At 37.2% G+C, this 19,277-nt stretch overlaps 1 protein-coding gene across 2 annotated transcripts in view; it reads right to left on the bottom strand.

Moving 5' to 3' along the window:
* The window catches only part of OXR1 (oxidation resistance 1), a 446,899-nt gene that overhangs the window by 355,495 nt on the left and 72,127 nt on the right, over positions 1-19,277 (bottom strand). For both annotated transcript variants that reach the window (XM_059995055.2, XM_059995052.1), the window contains exon 2: positions 9,511-9,684. In XM_059995055.2, coding sequence (XP_059851038.1) covers positions 9,511-9,533 — 23 coding nt within the window. In that variant the 5' untranslated portion in view covers positions 9,534-9,684. The remainder of the gene's footprint in view (positions 1-9,510; positions 9,685-19,277) is intronic.

Below are 19,277 nucleotides of genomic sequence, written 5' to 3'. Positions count from 1 at the left end.
TGCTGCAGGGCGGAGACCAGCTGCTGGAACGGGCCTCGGGCCTCCGCCTCTGTCATACGGCCATGGTTCACTAAATAGCTGAACATATCCCCCCCACTGAGGTACTCCATCACAAGGAACAATGTCTCCTCCGTGTCAATCACCCCCAGCAGTTTTACAATATTGGGGTGATTCAGAGCCTTCAGGTTGCGCACTTCCCGGAAATGTTCCTGGAAAGTTGATAAGCTCTGACGCCTTTTCTTAATGACCTTGACAGCCACCTGTGTCCCGGTCAGAATGTGCCGGGCCAGCTTCACTTTAGCGAAGGTGCCTTCACCAATGGTGTGGAGGATCTCGTAATCATCAATATGAGCCTCCTTGTCAGCAGAGCTGGCTGTGAGGCCCTCCATCATGGTGACCTGCTAACTACACTGACTGACGGCACTAACTAGAAATGCTAACTATGCTAACTAACAATGCTAACTGTACTAACAATGCTAAGTATGCTAACTGTACCAACAGCGCTAACTAGTACTAACTACACTACCTATGCTAATAAAGTATTAACTATACCAACTATGCTAACTATACCAACAATACTGACTATGCTAACTGTACTAATCTGGCAATACTAACTAAAATTAAGATAAATATGAGAAAAAGAACAAAGGAACAAAGGAAAGCAGAAGAAATGGAAAGGAAACACCAAAATACTGAGAAGAACAAATTTAAAACTAAAAGAAATGATAAAGAGAGAAAAATAAAGAAAAATGAGAAAAAGGCAAAGAACAAAGAAAAATGAGAAAAATAAAAAAGGGTAGAGAAAAGAGTAAAAAAAAATCAACAAAATGGCAGAAACAAGGAAAAAACAAGCTAACTGTGGGTCCAAGGCCATCAGGTCACCAAAAGCAGCTTCCCGGGCTCTAAGGACTAAATACCTGCCTAGCTGGGTTCTTGTGAATTACATCACAGTGGGGCATTCTGAGGTCAGAGCAAGAAATGGACCCATCACCGCTGGGGATAAACCCCAGTGGTTTTCTCACTTTTTGAGTTCAAGGCCCCTTTACACTTAGGAAAAAGGATCCCAAAGAAATTTTTCTGTACATGTGTTATTAGATATCGGTATTCACTTTTGTTATAAATTAAAATCTGTAGGATACTTCAGTGGCCTTTTTGTTTCTAGTTTGAAAATGTGTAATAGTTTTGAAGACCTCATAATGTCTACACTTGAAATATTCAATTCCTTTTCCTTAAATTCTGGTCTCAAAATAATGTTACAACTGAACTGACTTCACGATACTATACAGAATGTTCTGTTGCATAAGACACGATAAGGTACATTATGAAAGTCTATGAAGCTGAGAGAAGATTTGCCAGGAAGGTCGTGAGCAGATTTCTCATCAGGAGCCTCGGAGGCCAGATGGCACGGCTCAATGTACTTGAAGGGTTGAAGGAAAGAAACCGCCAACCAAGAATCCTGTATCTAGCAAAACTTTCCTTTGAAAATGAGGGAGAAATCAAGACATTCCCAGTTAATCAAGAGTCGAGAGAGTTCTTAACCACCAGACCTGCCTGCCACAGGGAGTTCTTCAGGTTGGAGTCAAGGACCCTGGACAGTAACTCAAAGCCTTATGAAGAAATAAAGACCTCTGGTAAAAGTAGATAGACAGGCGATGAGAAAAGCTAGTACTATCGTAATTTAGGTTTGTAGCTCCACTTTTTGTTTTCTATTTAAGAGACTAATATAGAATAAAACACATACAAATCAAAAAAAAATCCTTACCACTATCTGATATTATAAAACATATTTGTTAATTTGTTTATTTGTCTTCAGCACTAGAATGTAATTTTAATGAGTAGGGGCTTGTTTCATTTATTATTCTATCCACAGCACTGAAAATTGCACATTGTAGGCACTCAAAATATTTGTTGAATGAAGAAATGCATGAATATAACCATAAAAAATTCTAATTTACATAAAAATAATGCAATTAAAATATACTAATTTATCTCTGTACAGGAATTATTTTTAGATTCCTATACAACTCATAACAATAAACCTATTCTTTAGAAAAAAACATAAAAACAAGTATAAATGAATAAATCTAACTCTTTTAATGACAATCCAATTGACCTGAAAAGTGTTTGATTTTTTTTTTCTCAGTTGAACTGGAATAGTTTTAAAATCACGCTGAACTCCACCACTCACAATAGCCAAGACATGGAAACAACCTAAATGTCCATCGACAGAGGAGTGGATAAAGAAGATGTACCTATATACAATGGAATACTACTCAGTCATACAAAAGAATGAAATAATGCCATTTGCAGCAACATGGATGGACCTAGAGATTATCATACTAAGTGAAGTAAGTCAGAAAGAGAAAGACAAATACCATACTATATCACTTATATGTGGAATCTAAAACATGACACAAATGAACTTATCTAAGAAACAGAAACAGACTCACAGAGAGAACAAATTTATGGTTGTGGGGAGTGGGCGGTTGGGGGAGGGAAGGGCTGGGAGTTTGGGATGAGCAGATGCATTATATATAGAATGGATAAACAACAAAGTCCTACTGTATATCACAGGGAACTGTATTCAATATCCTGTGATAAAGCATAATGGAAAAGAATATGAAAAAGAATGTGTGTGTGTATATATATATATATATATATGTGTGTGTGTGTGTGTATATATATATATATATATATACACACACATACATATACTCTCTCTTCCCAGTACCTTAATATACTACTAGTCATTCATTCAACATGCACTTACCACACTGAGAAATACTCACAGTACCTAACCAGCTAAGCCTGTCCTATCACTCAGAAGCTCTCATCTTTTTTTCAGTTCAAAGTGTTAGCTTTATGTTTATGGGTAACCTTTTTATTTTTTCCCTCTTCTCCAATAGTAGGCTGTTGACAATTGACTTTTAACCTTTACTGTAAAACTCAGGATCAAAACTCCCCTTGCAATCTCTACTCAACCACATTTTTCCCCCCTGTGGGTTCTGATCCCTCCAGAAATAGAGACAATTCAAATCTCTGCTTCCTCTGCCACTGCAGATCCTGTCCCTGAGAGCCTACTATTTAACAGTGTAAATAGGACAAGTAGTTTGCAGTAGAGTGGCTAAGGCAATTTTTTTAATATTTACTTCTTTTTTTAATTAATTTTTATCAGAGTATAGTTGCTTTACAATGTTGTGTTAGCTTCCACTACACAGCAAAATGAATCAGCCATACATATATATATATATATATATATATATATATATCCCCTCCATTTAGGACACTACAGTGCATTAAGTAGAGTTCCCTGTGCTATGCAGTATGTTCCCAGCAGTTGTCTATTTTACACATAGTATCAATAGTATATATGTGTCAATCCCAATCTCCCAATTTGAGGAAAGATCCTGATTCTTCCCCTTCTCCCCCTTCCTTAGAATAAACAGGCTGCTCCATCTCTCCAGAATTTTTTTTTTCTCCTAAATGCAGGTGCCAAAGAATGATATGGAATGATACATTTCTTCATTTATTCATTAAAGAAGAACTTAAGATAAAAATATTATAAATAATGTGAATAATCTGACAAACCAAATTTTGCATCTTTTTCAATTCTAGGATTCTAACACACTATATTTGGATAAAGAAGATAATTCAAATTAGTTTTAATCTCCTATTACAGCATTACTGAACTTCCCCACATTCATAATAGCATTTTATACTACAGGCATATTCAATAAAAACCATTCACTGCTTCTAAATTTAGTCAATATCTCAATAACTTACAGAATTCAGACTTTTGTTATATTTCCAACCTATGGGCATGTGTGATAGAATATTTTGTTGACTTTTGATAAAATTCTATTCGTCAAATATAAGAAAATATTTCTTTGACAATCATCAGCACATTTTCAATGTTAGTGAGGTTAAACATCTGGTGAAAGGGTTAGCATACATGATGGGTCCTTTTCTAAAATAAAAAAGGAGATGAGTTGACAAGACACTTTCTCAGAAATCCCATATTTTCTCCAGAGCCTTGATGTCTGCAATTCCAGGAGCTGCAACAAGATAGGGCCTTGCCAGGTACTCTGAATGGCACAGTACCTTGTGACCCAGCAATGTTTGAAAATTTTTCATCTCACGAGAAGTATCAATATTTACAATAGTAAAAACAAAAATTAGAAAACATAAGAAGGTCCAATCTGGATGGCTGAAATAAATAACAGTACTGCCATACAGTGTCACCAGACTTTACACGTGATGATGTCACTTTATACCCTTCAAATAGAGAGATGGCTGTAGAAACTGTTCAGTGAAAACAGAAGATGGCAAATTATCATGCATGGTTTGAGTCCATTTTTGCAAAAAGATGTGAGTATATGTAGAAAAGAATATATCTCACATTTATAACAGTGGCTTTCTATGAATGACAGGATTTCGTTCATTTTTTATTTCTGCTTTATAATTGTAGAGCGTTTAACTCTTTGTAACTAGCATATTTCTTAATTTTTAGAAACAAATGCAAGAGGTGCATTTGTATTTCTGAAAAATAAAGCATTTCTTCCCAAGCAGAAAAAACAAATATCCATTTTGATTTTCAAAACACCCTGGACATCCTCTTAGAGTGCTTATCACATTAAATCAGTTATTTGATTACAGTCATCTCCCTCGCTATCTGCAGGGGACTGATTCCAGGACCTGCCAAGGATATCAAAATCCACCAAGCTCGAGTCCAGTACAGTTTCCACCTATGCAGATACTGAGGGCCAACTGTATTTATTGAAAAAAATTCCCATATAAGCGAACCTGTGCAGTTAAAACCCACGTTGTTCAAGGGTCAACCTCACTTAGTCTTCCCAGCAAACTATAAGCTCCTAAAAGAGCAGTTACTACTTTCCACCAACACCGCTCTGTGTTTAGCACATGGCACATTACAGATGCTCAACTGATTCTGACTGCCTGTTTGGCTTCTTGCTTTCATCCACTATCCTCTTCCTCCCCTACCTGGCTCTAGTTGAATTACCTTCACCTCTGTCAGGTGCCATAATGTCTTTAAGACACCATAGGGCAAAAGCTGAAGTGTGTGCAGATATCACAATGAAAAATAATTTGGGGTCAAAGAGATGTCATTTGGCAAAGTAAGTTGAGCCACTACTAGAATCTCTCTCTAAATGCTGACCTACATATGTACAGTAACACTAAAATAATGGAAGCTGAGGGTGCAAGATGGTCTGGGGAGGCAGAAAGTACTGGATTTAGCAGTGGAGGGTCTCTATGAGACGCGCACTTGAAGAGCCACTTCAGCTGAACTACAGCAAAGAGCTGGCATCTCTCTGGTGTGCTTCCTTGGTATTACGCTGAAAACCTGACAATTTCTACCCTGTAACATAGCAAGTGGAACTAAGATTTACATTTAGTAGTGTATTTAGTAGTTTAGTAGTTAGCTCACTTTATGGAATTTTGGAACTAAGTTTCTGCTAGCAACAACCTCCTTACCGCCCCTCAGAAATCAGGGGGCTCATTCCACATCCTGCCTTGCTAATGCCTGCTAGGGTTCCTGGTCCGCACACTCCCTTCCTTCCAGGACAGATGCCAGGATATCCCTATTGGAGGAAATTAAGGGAAGCATTCTGGTTGGAAATGGGAACTAGGGCGCTTGCTTTGAAGCCACACGCGCAGAGCAGGGATATTGTTTTCACACCGAGAGTTTTTGGTTTCACAGGGGTAGTTTAGTGGTTAGGAGCACTAAATGGCTGGCGGCCTTCATTTCCTAACTCTCTGCTCAGTGGCTGTATCATATTGGGCAAATTACTTAACTTTCTGCGCCTAACTTTTCCATTTGTGGAAATGCAAATAACAATATTACATTCCTAAGAAGGTTGTTGTGAGGAGTATATGGACAAAGTATCTAAAAAAAAGTGCCTAGTACATGGTAAATGCCATGTAAATGTTCACTCTTGATAATATTTACTTAGATTGCATGTTGCAAAAAGTGTATATTTTAAAACATTACATATATGTACATATAAAATGTTTATATATATTATATATGTACATATACATCTTATAAAAACATTTTTAAAAGGAGGGATTGAGGATGATTATCAGAAAAGGAAGCACTGAAATTTCTTCCAAGCGCTTCTCGGCATCATCGCTTTTCCCTCTTTGTGCTATAGACACAGGATCCTTTCTCAACTCTTTGTACCTCCTCATGTCCCCTGCTAATTATCTCTGCTACCAGCAACCATTCTTTCCCTCAGATCATAGCCTCGAACCTCTCACCTGTCTGTGGACGTCTGCAATGGATTCTGTACATCCCTCTGTCTCTATCTTAACCAACGTCAACTCAATCATTGTCTCCCTCTGGTAATTGTTTACTAAAGACAAAGATTCATGAAACACCCGTTTTGTGTCCCTGCGTGACTCGTAATCAATTCCCACCAACCTCCTTACCTGATTGACACTTCATAATTTCCCAGAAATTTGGAACTTTCCTAGATTGTATTTCTTTTTGAGATTCTGCATGAAAGGGCCAAGTTATTTTATACTTTTTCAGGGGTCATACACATAACTTCTAGAGCAAGAAGTTTTTTTGGTTTTAATATGTAAAAAGACAATTTTCTTATACCGGTATTTCAAAGCTGGGAGGATTGCTTGGATAGTTGTAAATATGAATGTAAGTATCTTAACCTATATTTTCTAAATTCCTAGGTTATGCGTAGGGATCACAATTAGGCATTCCTTCTCCCATTAAGCCTCAGAGTTAAATTTTAGAATCAACACACGGTTATGGTCAGGTATGTACAAAATCATGGTAGGCAGAGCAAACTATTCACAGATTGAAGTAAGTTTTGACTATAAAGGCGGTGCTACCATTAATGAGAAAGCCAAGCTGAGGAGAGTCTGGCAGACATGGAACAGAAGAATCAGAGTGACAAACACTGACAGTGTTCCTCTAACTCCTAGCCATGAAGAAGCTGCCCTGAGAAACAGATGGTGGTATGTGGCAGATACATCCCTTATTGACAGGTAATCCTGCCAGGCGCAGCCTATCCTGTTTCCTTTGAACTCTGGAAGCGTATAACTCTCCTTGCCATGACAACGTGACATCAGCCAAACTTCTGATTTAGATTCTCAGATAGTTTTCTGTAACAGTTAGAGGATGCACTGATCAGGCCAAAGCAAGCATCCCGCAAACTTAAAAATTACCTACATATTTTATTTAAATTAGTAGTCTGGCAACCCAGTTTATTTTCCAATGTCACTATTTTCACATCTTACTTTCTGGATTTCAAAACAGAGAGCCAGACCCTAGACTATAATAATTTCACTAAATTAATGTAGATCTGTGAGAAATTCTCACAGAGAATTGATGAGTTACCATGCATCTGTATTCAAATATTTATAAGATAATGTTTCCCAAATTGTAGATGAGAAATGTTAGGAAATAAAGAAGAATTACAAAGGTTAATGTGAAGAAAGAAGATTAATGATTTCTAAACTGGGTGTAAGTGAAATAAATCAATGATTTGTTTTGCATATCTTAGATTTCCTTTCTATACTTCGTTCTTGCCGGTATGTGGGGAGCCCAAATTCTAAGAGGGAGAATGGAAGTGCCAAATGGCACACAGTTGTATGAAGGGATGACACTGGTCAAACAAACCAAGAGCTCCCTATGTGGAAATCTAACATGGAACATCAGTTGTGGCCAGAATTAAGGATACCATCGAATGAAAATATCCAAGAATTATCTCTGTAAAATCTGAACCTTTAACATGGAAAGAATTCTAACAAATTTAAGATATATGAAATCTATAAGATACTCTCATAATTTTTACTTTTTAACTTTTAATTCTCTTCTCGAATAAAAACATTAATTTCCCATTGAATTACCTGCTTTGCATTTTTTTTCACTCATTCACACAGCACAAGTTTATAGAACATCCACTAAATTCTAAGAGCCAGGCTGGACAATTGGACTGGAACCACAAGATACAATCTTTCTCTTTGTGTGGTGTTCACTCACATCAAGGTATCTGTTCATTGAGGTACAAACCAAGGACAGGTTCCTGTGTCAGCTTTGTCCTCACTCTGTGAACCAGGCCACACCACAGCCTACCTTGAGCTACGGCAATCACATGTGTGTTTTAATCTCCCTCTCCCTCTCCTGCTTCTTACTCATCTTCTCTTCCCCCAACCCTCTCCCTCCCCCTCCCCCTCCTCTTTCTTCTCCTCTTCTGTCCCCTCCCCTTCCTCCTTCTCTTTCTTTTTCTTCTTTGGTATGCAGTCTTCCTTTTGAGGATTCACCTCCAACACACACGTCTGCCAGGCGTATAATTCTTTTAGGGGTTTGAATGGGTTCACAAGTTTTACAGAAATAGTTTAGTTTTTAAATTTTAACGATAATTTTTATTTTCATAATAATATAAAAGGAAACATTTTGCAGTAATAATTCATAACTTAAATTTTTTTTCATTTATTTTTACAGAATATATTTCAGCTTCTTCAATTATTTTTTTTTTCCAAACTGAGATCCTTAGCACCCAGTAGGGACCCAAGGATATAGTCTAAGGCATCCATAAAAATGGGTCCCTCAGAAATACTACTCTAAATCTAAACAGACGATTCCATCCTCTGCCCTAAAGAAATTGTTTACTTAACTAAAACTAAATGCATGGAATTACACTGCAGAAACTCGTCTTTAATCTGATGCTATCTATGGTTCCAGTACAAACTGAAGACAAGGATAAGATGGGCTCTTAAGGAAACAGAAAAGATTACCAGGTTTTTCTGACATTCACATATTGAATACCGTGAATTTGTATAATATCACTTGTTCAGCTCTTTATATACAGAAAAAAATCCAAGGTTCAATAAAATGGCTTAAAATTCATCCCTGCTAGTACTGCTCTTCATTGCCAAGGAAAAGTTGTTGATTATTTGCCAGAAAAATATCTTCATGTTTTTAAAACCACGAACAGCTTTTAAACATGAAGTGTAAGTCAGAGATTATTCAGAATGCCAGCTGTTTAGAGGTATCAATCTATAAAGGAAATTTCTCTTCCATATTTGAGTTCTACTCAGTTTAATTTGGGTAGGTCTGTTGAAATAGGAAGTCTGAAGAAAAGTATTGATGAGAAAATGTCTATCCTACCCTTAGAGCCACGCTTACAGCTTGTTAGTCCTGAATCTGGGCACATCACAGAGGATATGAATGTTGAAAGGATATTATATTCCTATCCCTCTCTCTCCCAGAATGTGCTGAAAAGAAAGGCAGTGGATATCATGCGGATTCAGTGGGAGGCTTGAACCCCTTCCAGAGTCCCCAGACACCACTGAAAGTGCCAAACTTTTAATTCTAGGTTGCCTTCCTCACCCTAACATAGGACAACAATTTCTTGAAAACAGATTTTTAAGTTCTCTCCCTGTTTTAGTTCTGACCATACAACTTATAAAATATTGCTTCATGATATACGTGTATTTGCATTTAAAGTTAGGAAGTCATTCACTTACCATGATAAATTAGATACAGACATTGTAGCAATTTCTGGAGGACTCTTGTGGCACAGTCTTCTCTTGGTTTCAGAGTAGGGAATGAGTAGATCAAGCGGACAAGGCCACCAGGAATTTTAGCTTGGCTACCGCAACGATGCCCAAACCACTAAGTTACTCACAGTCTGAGAAGACCTGGAAAGAAAAGGAAGAAAATGATATCTTTAGTACCTGATCTATATAACTTTTCACAGATTTATTTCATCCAGGTCAATAGTTTTGTCATGGTATAAGTCACACAAAAGAAAATATGAATTTTTTTCTTAAAATATAAGACATGTCATAAACCAAAGAAAATTAAATCAAGTTTGTGATGAGCTGAATGCTTTTTCTTGAAAATAAATTGAAAGGTTAATAAAATGTTAATTCCCTGAAGTAGAGAATACAAGGAGGGAAGAGAATATATTTTTTAGAGGCACTGAACTTTTTCCCCATAGGGTCAATCAATTATGCTTTCTAAATCAGTTTTATATACTTGTGATAAAAAGATCAGATCAACATCTTAATTAGTCAGTAGCAGATACTGGAAAAAAAAAAGCTCCTTGGCACAAACTGTTGTCCTATCCAAAGCTTTAATAAAAAATCATTCATTACTACATCCGAGCAAATGAAAATTTATAATGAGGAACACATGGGAGATAAGCAGTGTGTTTTTACATAACAAACAGTTCCACACACTTTTTTGCAGCATATACTGTGTACAGTGTTCTAGGATCTTGAACCACAAGTTTTCTGAGGGTGCAATCAATTCCATGATACTATTTTAGGCACTTTCATTAGTTCAGGTCATTAATCCAGTAGTGTTAACAAACATTCATTGAACATACACTATGTGCATTTAGTCTGTCCTAGGTACAGCTCAGGGATAAAGATAAATGGCACATGAATAAGACATTGTTCCTGCCCTCAAAAAAATTTTATGTAAAAAAGATACTTGTAATGAAATAGGATAAGAAAGGTTTACACAGAGTACATGGGAGCACAGAAGAGGGGCTTCCAACCCATTCAAGAGATTTGGGAAGGATTTCTAAAGAAAACATGCCCCACACTACTACCACTAGGTTTGGCTGCAAGTTTCAAAAACAAATCTTGAGTCTTAACAAGTCCAAGGTGCATATAGCAACTCCGCGGACACCAGAGATGTAGGCTCCTTTTCTGTTGTCTCATCAATCTCAACAAGTGGTTCCCCATCATGCTCCAAGCAGCTGCTGAGTCCAGGAAGTGTGTCTGCATCCAGCCAGCAGAAAATAGGAAGAGGGAAAGAAGGACGCACCCTAAAATTGACGCATGAAATTTCTACTTTCATTTCATTCACTGGAGTGTAGCCACATGACCACTCCTATTCTAAGGGAGACTGGAAAATGCAGTCATTATCCCAGGCAGCCATCTGTCCAACCAAAAACCAAGGTGCCTATTAGAAAGGAAGAGGGGGGAAGTGGGTCTTGTGAGAAAACTAGCGCTGTCTGCCATCATGATTGAGACTCTGTGACCTTTACCCCCAATATTTTATGATGCAGCACCTACTGCAAAGTGACAACATGGGACAGAGGGGAAGTGGAATTGATCCATTGTTCACTGGTAATTTTACATATTTGATATGTAATTTTAAATATCAAACTTCTTCAGTTTTCTTAAGTCATTCCTAGAATCAACAAAATGTTTTTTGTTCCCCACTATTTACAAGGCCCTAACTGAGTACTAAGGACACAAAGATGAATAAAACATAGCCTTTGCTCACAAAGAATTCACTGTCTAACACAGATGCCATCACGTAAAAAATAAAACAAAATAAAATGCATGCTGAAAATCGTTGTGTACGTTCAAAGGCATACAAGAAGCTATAGGGGAATAGAGAAAGTACCATAATTCTAATGGATTCTAATTTTAATAGACCCTGCCTGCTTGTGGCGTAAGCAGCTAGAAAGTCCGTATCTTAAAGCATCTTACAGTCCAAGAAGCTTTCAAGTCCATCCTGCCCTTGGGTAATTGTTAACACATATGGGCTTACATCTATTAAGGATATGGGAACCCCAAATTCTGCTCCCCAAACTGGTAACTGCAAACTCTCACAATCTGTATTACCTGATTCTTATCAAGGGTTTGGTTACCACCCCTCTCCTCCCCCCTCAAAAGTATGTAATACTGTCTGACACAATTCATCCTTCTAGATATTCTTAATTCTATCTTTAGAGAAACGTATGTCTGGATGTTATTATTTTAATATCTAACTAAATTACTTTTACTGAATTATACTTTGGTGTTTGGCCAAGAGTTTGCACTGAGGGACATCATTGAAGAAAATAATAAGTAAACAAGCAAAAACCAGGCCTGTGATATAAGCTATTAGGTATCAGCTAATAGCTATCAGCTATTAGGTGAAACATTAGCCAACACAAAAATATTGCCCTCACAAGTACTCAGGGGAAAAATGTGCCAGATCTCAACATCGGGAAAACCATTGTCCTAAATGTCTGGTTTGCTTCAATCTGGTTTGCTTGAACCCTATTCAACAACAGGGGTGCATTATTGCAACTTCTGCTTATTTCCTTGCTTTAACTTATGGGAAGCTTTGAAACAAATTTATGATATTTCCTTAAGAACTATATAAGGCCTTGAGGTCTGCTTTTTTAGTGCTAATCCATTTTTGCATTTTTTGCCAACTTTAATCTTTAACCTCTTTTTGATAAACACACACACGTATACATACTATATTTATGTAAATACATATAAAACCATCCCCAACTCTGTTTTAGAGTGAGAAAGGGCATAACAAAGACCACAGTTCCAGATATGTTTGCTTCTGCAAAATTAGGAAATAACAAGCAAAGAAATTTGATCCAGGATCTTTGATCAAGCCATATGAAACTGTTGTTTTTGTAGGTCAAAAATGGTCAAATATTGTCAGTGTACATGGTACTACTTAATGTAAGTGAAGAGTCGACCAAGACAGCCTCTTATCATTCCATTCAGCCTGACTAAACTTTAGACAGGCTTTTTCTTGACTGTGGGCCGCTGACATCCCCTTTCTTAGAGCATTCACCTTAGAAAAACTGCCATCGTAAATTCACTCTCTGCCCTTCTTCCAGCCTCTGGCCAGTTTTACAACCCAGGAATGTTCTTCTCCAGGACCTGAGAGCCATCCCTTTGAAATGTAAATGTAAAGGGAGATAGCACTCTATTGCCCACTCTCTGTGGGAGGACAGGAGCCTAACTTCCATATGTACCAATCAGCAAAGACAGATGCCTAATCACATTGACCAACCTCCCCCTAATATCTTCCAGTATTTTTCTACTAGCTCATCCCAGCACTTAAAAACCTTCCTGACTTTTGTTTCAGCAGAGTTGAGTTCAGTCTCTCTTCCCTATTGCAATAGTCTTGAATTAACTCTGTCTGGTTCATTTTTCTTTGAGAGAGTTTTTTTTTGTTCTTGTTTTTTTCATCTATCTATCTATCTATCTATCTATCTATCTATCTATCTATCTATCTATTTATTTATGGCTGCATTGGGTCTTCGTTGCTGCGTGTGGGCTTCCCCTAGTTGCAGTGAGCTGGGTCTACTCTTCTTTGCAGTGTGCAGGCTTCTCGTTTTGGTGGCTTCGCTTGTTGCAGAGCACAGGCTCTAGGCGTGCAGGCTTCAGTAGTTGTGGTACACAGACTCAGTAGTTGTGGCTTGAGGGCTCTACAGCACAGGCTCAGTAGTTGTGGTGCATGGGCTTAGTTGCTCTGCGGCATGTGGGGTCTTCCCGGACCAGGGCTCGAACCCGTGTCCCCTGCATTGGCAGGTGGATTCTTAACCACTGCACCACCAGGGAAGTCTGTCTTTGAGAGAGTCTTGTTTTTAGTCCTTAAAGTCCAGAAAAATTTCCTAAGGTGCTGGCAATATTGTTAAAAAGCACAATCTTTTCTTAATGTACTTTACCTGCAATCACTATCAACTTGGATTTTAATAAGCTTATATTAAATGTGGATTTGTAAAAAAAAAAAAAAGAGTTGAATTTTTCTGACTTCAAACCTAGATGTTTATAAAAATAAAATATTTGAACACAAAAAAATTCATAGTGACCACTCAAAATTACAATAATCACTCTGACATTCATTTCGGTATTCCGGCATCTTTTATTTTTATTTGCATCTTATAACTATCTTACTTATTTCTTCAAGGATATGCACCTTGAGGTACTCAGTAAAGTTTACTGAGTTGGAAAATGCACACAAAAAAAGCCTGCTATGTTTGTATTTTTTTTAAATTTTATTTATTTATTTATTTATGGCTGCATTGGGTCTTCCTTCCTGTGCAGGCTTTCTCTAGTCGCGTTGAGCAGGCGCTACTCTTTGTTGCAGTGCTTGGGCTTCTCATTGCGGTGGCTTCTCTTCTTGCAGAGCACGGGCCCTAGGTGCTCAGGCTTCAGTAGTTGCAGCACGGGCTCTAGAGTGCAGGCTCAGTAGTTGTGGCCCACAGGCTTAGTTGCTCTGCGGCATGTGGGATCCTCCCAGACCAGGGATCAAACCCGTGTCCCCTGCACTGGCAGGCAGATTCTTAACCACTGCGCCACAGGGAAGTCTCTGTTTGCATTTTTATGATGCAGAGTTTTTCAAAGGCCTTGTTAGTGGGCTTGTTATTCTCTTAAGTGACATTTAAACAATTCATTGCTTATCAGTGCAAACGTTCCAGAGGAAATATCTTTATGATCTTCAGCCAAGTTTAAATTTTCTGTTTATTGTGATAATTCACAATCTTTATACTAATCCCAGTATCAGTCTCCACACTGAAGTATGAATTTATAGCTTTCAGGCAAAATTCTAGCATTACTAAGAGCCACATTCTGCCCTTTTGTCAAAAGGGAAAAAGAGTATGTCTTCATGGCTATAGAAATGTTTCAAAATATATGGAATGATTTGACCTTCCCTGAATGCCCAGCCAGGATTGTAAGTTATAAGCAAATGCACAACTGTACTCTTTAGGTTACTCTTTTAGCACAATGTTAGGGAAAATGGCATGTGAATTCAATACAAGACCCTTCCCTTGGCAGATTCATTAAAAATGTGAATAGGGCTTCCCTGGTGGCACAGTGGTTGAGAGTCTGCCTGCCGATGCAGGGGACACGGGTTCGTGCCCCGGTCCGGGAGGATCCCACATGCCGCGGAGCGGCTGGGCCCGTGAGCCATGGCCGCTGAGCCTGCGCGTCCGGAGCCTGTGCTCCGCAACGGGAGAGGCCACAGCAGTGAGAGGCCCGCGTATCGCAAAAAAAAAAAAAAAAAAAAAAAGTGAATAATACTTGAACAAAACAGTGGATTATTGGGATTATACTTTAACAAAATAATTCTTTTAATCATTTTATTCATGAATAAGATTCTAGGCTTCAAATCCAGCTGAAAGGAATACTATATTCTCATACGTTCATTTAGTTGAAATTACTTTGTCATTTAGTTATATAGCATTAAAGAATTTTTGTAAAGTGATTTGACTTAAGCAAAAGAAGTGTTTTCATAACCTAGTCCATAAATAGATACTTTTGTATCTTTAAGATGTTAAAATTCCATGAATATCCGTTTAAGCAATCTACCATACAATAAAAGTATGTTCTTATATATCCCATACTTAAGACAGTAAACCTATAAAAAATACTTGGAATAGGAAAGGAAAACGATTAAGCGTTTTTGACCATAAACACTATTGCGTGTACATAAGTGAATCACATTGCTTTGCCTACAGAAAAGAGAGCTTGGAGCTCAAAGGTGATACTAAACATTATAGGATAATTTCAAACTGGGTGAGACCATTGGATTTTGTTTAAATGATGTATTGTGCAGGTAATGAGGTACACATATACTCTAATTCCACTAAAGGCATTATAAGAAATAATAGGCATAAAGTGAAGAATAAAATGCATTAAGGATAGAAAGAACATTTTTATGCCAAAGATTCAAAATAAATGTTAGCAAAGAGAATGATCAAGAAGATATTAGAATATTTTGAGTTTTACAGAGTGGTTTCCTCTTTATTACCACATCAAATCAAACGCCTTTTCCTTGCTTTCTGGTCCCCCTATAAACTAACACTGATATTTCCAAACCTAGATTCCCTACCTCTGGTTGAGCTTCTTTGCTTACTGTGCTCATTCCTAAGCCCTGACTGTACTACAAAGCTCCGATTCTTCTCCGTGGCCTGATGTTTTCTTTCCCCTCTAGTTGCATGTATCCAAATTCTTCAAGAATCAATACAAGGCCCACATATCCTGTGAATTCTTGTCTCAGTTTCAGGTATCTCTGATCTCCCCTCTTCCCCTCTTTCTGAACTAACCTACATCCAATTTAGCAATTAAAATATATTGAGCATTAAAATGTATACATAACTTTTCATGTATATGTTATTTTTACTTGCTTAAATAGACCATAATTTTGCAAAGGTCAGGAATTGCCTTTTATGTATAAAAGTATCAAGTATTCTCCAGGTGTTAATAAACTAGTGGACAAAATGCAATGCCTTAGCAGCAATATGATTTGAATGACTGAAAAATAACAGTTCGAACATTAACTTTTTTTCTTATTTTATTCTCTTATTTGTATTACTAATTTCAGGACCTCCAGGACTTCAGGAGAATATAAGTTAATCTTTATCCTTAAAGAGATATCCTATGGATTTCTCCTTATATCAAACTCTTTCTCTCTACCTATCTACTATAGGTAGCCTACATACACACTTTTTTCCTGTACCTTGCTTTTTCACATATGTACATAATTATATGTACACACTTTTTCTGCACCTTGCTTTTTCACATATGTACATAATTATATGTCTATATACAATATTTCCTTATCAATTCACATATAGAGATGCTTCATTGCCTTTAAGGATTATAAAGCATTTCATTGAATGGATTTACTCTAACTTATTAGCCTGTCTCATACTGAAGGAGATTCAGTTTGCATCTGATATTCTGCAATTACAAACAATGCTGCAGTGTATATCTATATCTATATCTATCAATCTATCTATCTATCTATCCAGCTATCTATATTACAACGCAGATACATATTTGTGGATAAATACCTGGAAGTAAGGTTTCTGGGTCAAACCGACGCATATTTTTACTTCTGAAAGATGCAGGTATATTGCCTTTCATAGAAGTTGTACCAATTTGCACTCCTACAGGCAGCGTATAAGTTTAATCTTTCTGACACTACTGCTCCTTAGTGTACCAATAAACCTGGTAGATTTTACAAATACACTTCTTGAAGTGTATTCATTGTTCAAAACAGAAATACTGTTCCACACAACCAATTAATCCCTAAGCCTGGTTGATTCTACTTTTGAAATATCTTTGGAACATGTCCATTCTTCTCCATTCATACCACCTCTGTCCACTGTCTTCTCATGCCTGAATAATAACAATGACTTCATAACTAGGTCCCCTTTCTAGTTTAGCCTTCATGCAAAACATTCTCCCGCAGCACACTATGGGCTGAGTGGTCTTCATGGAAGGCACTCATTTTCTACATAAGAGCAGTAGAGAATACAGAAGCAGAGATGATGATGCCAGACAATCTGGGTGTGATTTCCATCTGTGCTCCTTGTAACTTATGATCTCAGGAAAATTAAGTACATTCTCTTGGTTTTCTTTATTTTTAAAATAGGAGCATTAATAGTCTTTTTCTCATAAGATTATGGTGAGAATTAAAATAATAACACATAAAAGGACTTAATATTGTCTGGCACATAGTAAGAGGTGAAAAAATGATAATGGTAATGATGATGATAATGATGAGGAAGAAGAAGAAGAAAGAGGAGACACTGATTACCTTCCAAGTTGTTTTTATACCCGACTGATACCTAGCCCAAAAATACAGTCTTTGCAGAGGGTTGAGAAATCCCACACGTTGAAACTTCAGATTAGCATGGATGGTAACCTTGGAGACAAGCTAATGCAAAGCTTTATGTGTTCTTTCGCTGCAGCGCAGCTGTCATTTTACTTGTATTAAAGCCATTTCATGGGAGGTATTAGTATTCAACTGAGCATGTCAGTAATTGGTCTAAAAGCATTCATCAGAGAGACTTGGCTATATTTATGATTATCATAAGTACCCACTTCCAAAATAACCCCTATGTTCAAATTATAGGAAGCACTTATCATAGGCAGAGAAATAAAGGGTTATGTGTCTTAGAGTAATTTTTAAATAAATTTAACACACGAAACAAAGATCCCCTTAAAACTGTTTGAGATTATTTTCTTCAGAATAAATGACCATACCAGACATTGTTAGAATTTTCTGAGGAAAATTCATTTTACTCTTATACGAACTATAAGGATGGCTTTTCCACCTGTGCTTTCACACTTTGATCTCATCTTCTCTCGAATCATTATGTAGTCATAAGCTTCTCTGTTGCCTACATCTTCCAACTCCATCTCTTCCTAGTTCTATTCTGTGTCCCTGATTCTTTAACTCTTTCCTTGTTGTGAGTTCAAACTATTCCTTTTTCTTATTTCTTCCCTTTACTGACAAATTCCACAAAATATTACCTACATTCACTGTCTTCTCTTTTTCATCACCCTCTTTTGCTTTCTGGTTTCTGCTCCAATATTCTCATCACCAGTCAACTAGCCAATATTCAATTCCAATAGCCTTCTGTCAGGTGCCACTCTCACTGTTCACTTGTCCTGAACTCTCTTTCTTTGACTTCCAGGACGCTGAAACATCCAGGCTCTCCTAATCCTCTCTGTTCTCTACTAATCTATCATGATTCCTCCGTTTCCTTTTATGTCAAAATTCTTCAAAGTTTTGTCCAATGTGACCTTCCCAGTAGATAATTCACAAAGTTCTGCCTATGGATCTGATCTTTATTCCATAGACTTCCAGAATCATTTTTCTGCTTATTAATTAAACAGTTGCCAGATCTTGTGTTGTTGTTGTCGTTATTGTTGTTTTACTATTTAATAGTATCAAGTCATTGTTTACTTTTTTTTCCTCCTACCACCACCCAAGTTCAAGCTCTTATTATCTTTTGTCTTAACCATCTTTTTTTTCAGATATTTTAAAGCATCTAAAAACATATCAGCAAATAAATAATAAAGCATATTTAAAATCTTAAGGTGCACCAGTATTCTAATTGAAAAACAGAGTTAAAAAAAAATGTTCTTTGGACAGTTTAGTGTTTGATGAGGAACATGTCATTTTCTGGAAAACACTTGAAGACTCTCCCCTGAGCGCTAGTCTTCTCTGATACATAGTTTTCAAATCACTGGTCGGAAATGGTTGCGTTGGCTGTGAACTTGTCTCTCACCCTCAATCCATATTAGAAATTAACTTTATTAAGGCAAAGCACTTATGTACACAAATGCCTTGTTGAGGAAACCTCGAATGATTCCCTACCACCTTGAGATCTTCTCCCATATTGTCTATCCTCTATTTTCTGGCTTGTCTTCACTCATGTTTGATTACCATTGTTCAGTGAATTTGTTTTCACCCTCTGCTGTAGGCCTATCACAGAACTCTATACACACTGGAACTAGTCAAAAATACTACACTGAATTCTCAGTTCAAAACTCAAAATTTTCCGGTGTACATTATTGTACTCAAGGGTAGCACTAAATAAGTCTTTTAAAAAGTATGCTACATCGAAACTGCCTAAAATTTTTAGAATTTACAATACATTTTGATGAGTCACTAAAGGTTCAATCTAATGTGGATTGCCTAGTAGAAAGGACTGCCAAAACTCAGTTTAATTAAA

The sequence above is a fragment of the Delphinus delphis genome, chromosome 17, assembly GCF_949987515.2.
Source record: "Delphinus delphis chromosome 17, mDelDel1.2, whole genome shotgun sequence".
NCBI classification, from domain to species: domain Eukaryota; kingdom Metazoa; phylum Chordata; class Mammalia; order Artiodactyla; family Delphinidae; genus Delphinus; species Delphinus delphis.
This window is presented reverse-complemented; position numbering and strand designations above follow the sequence as displayed.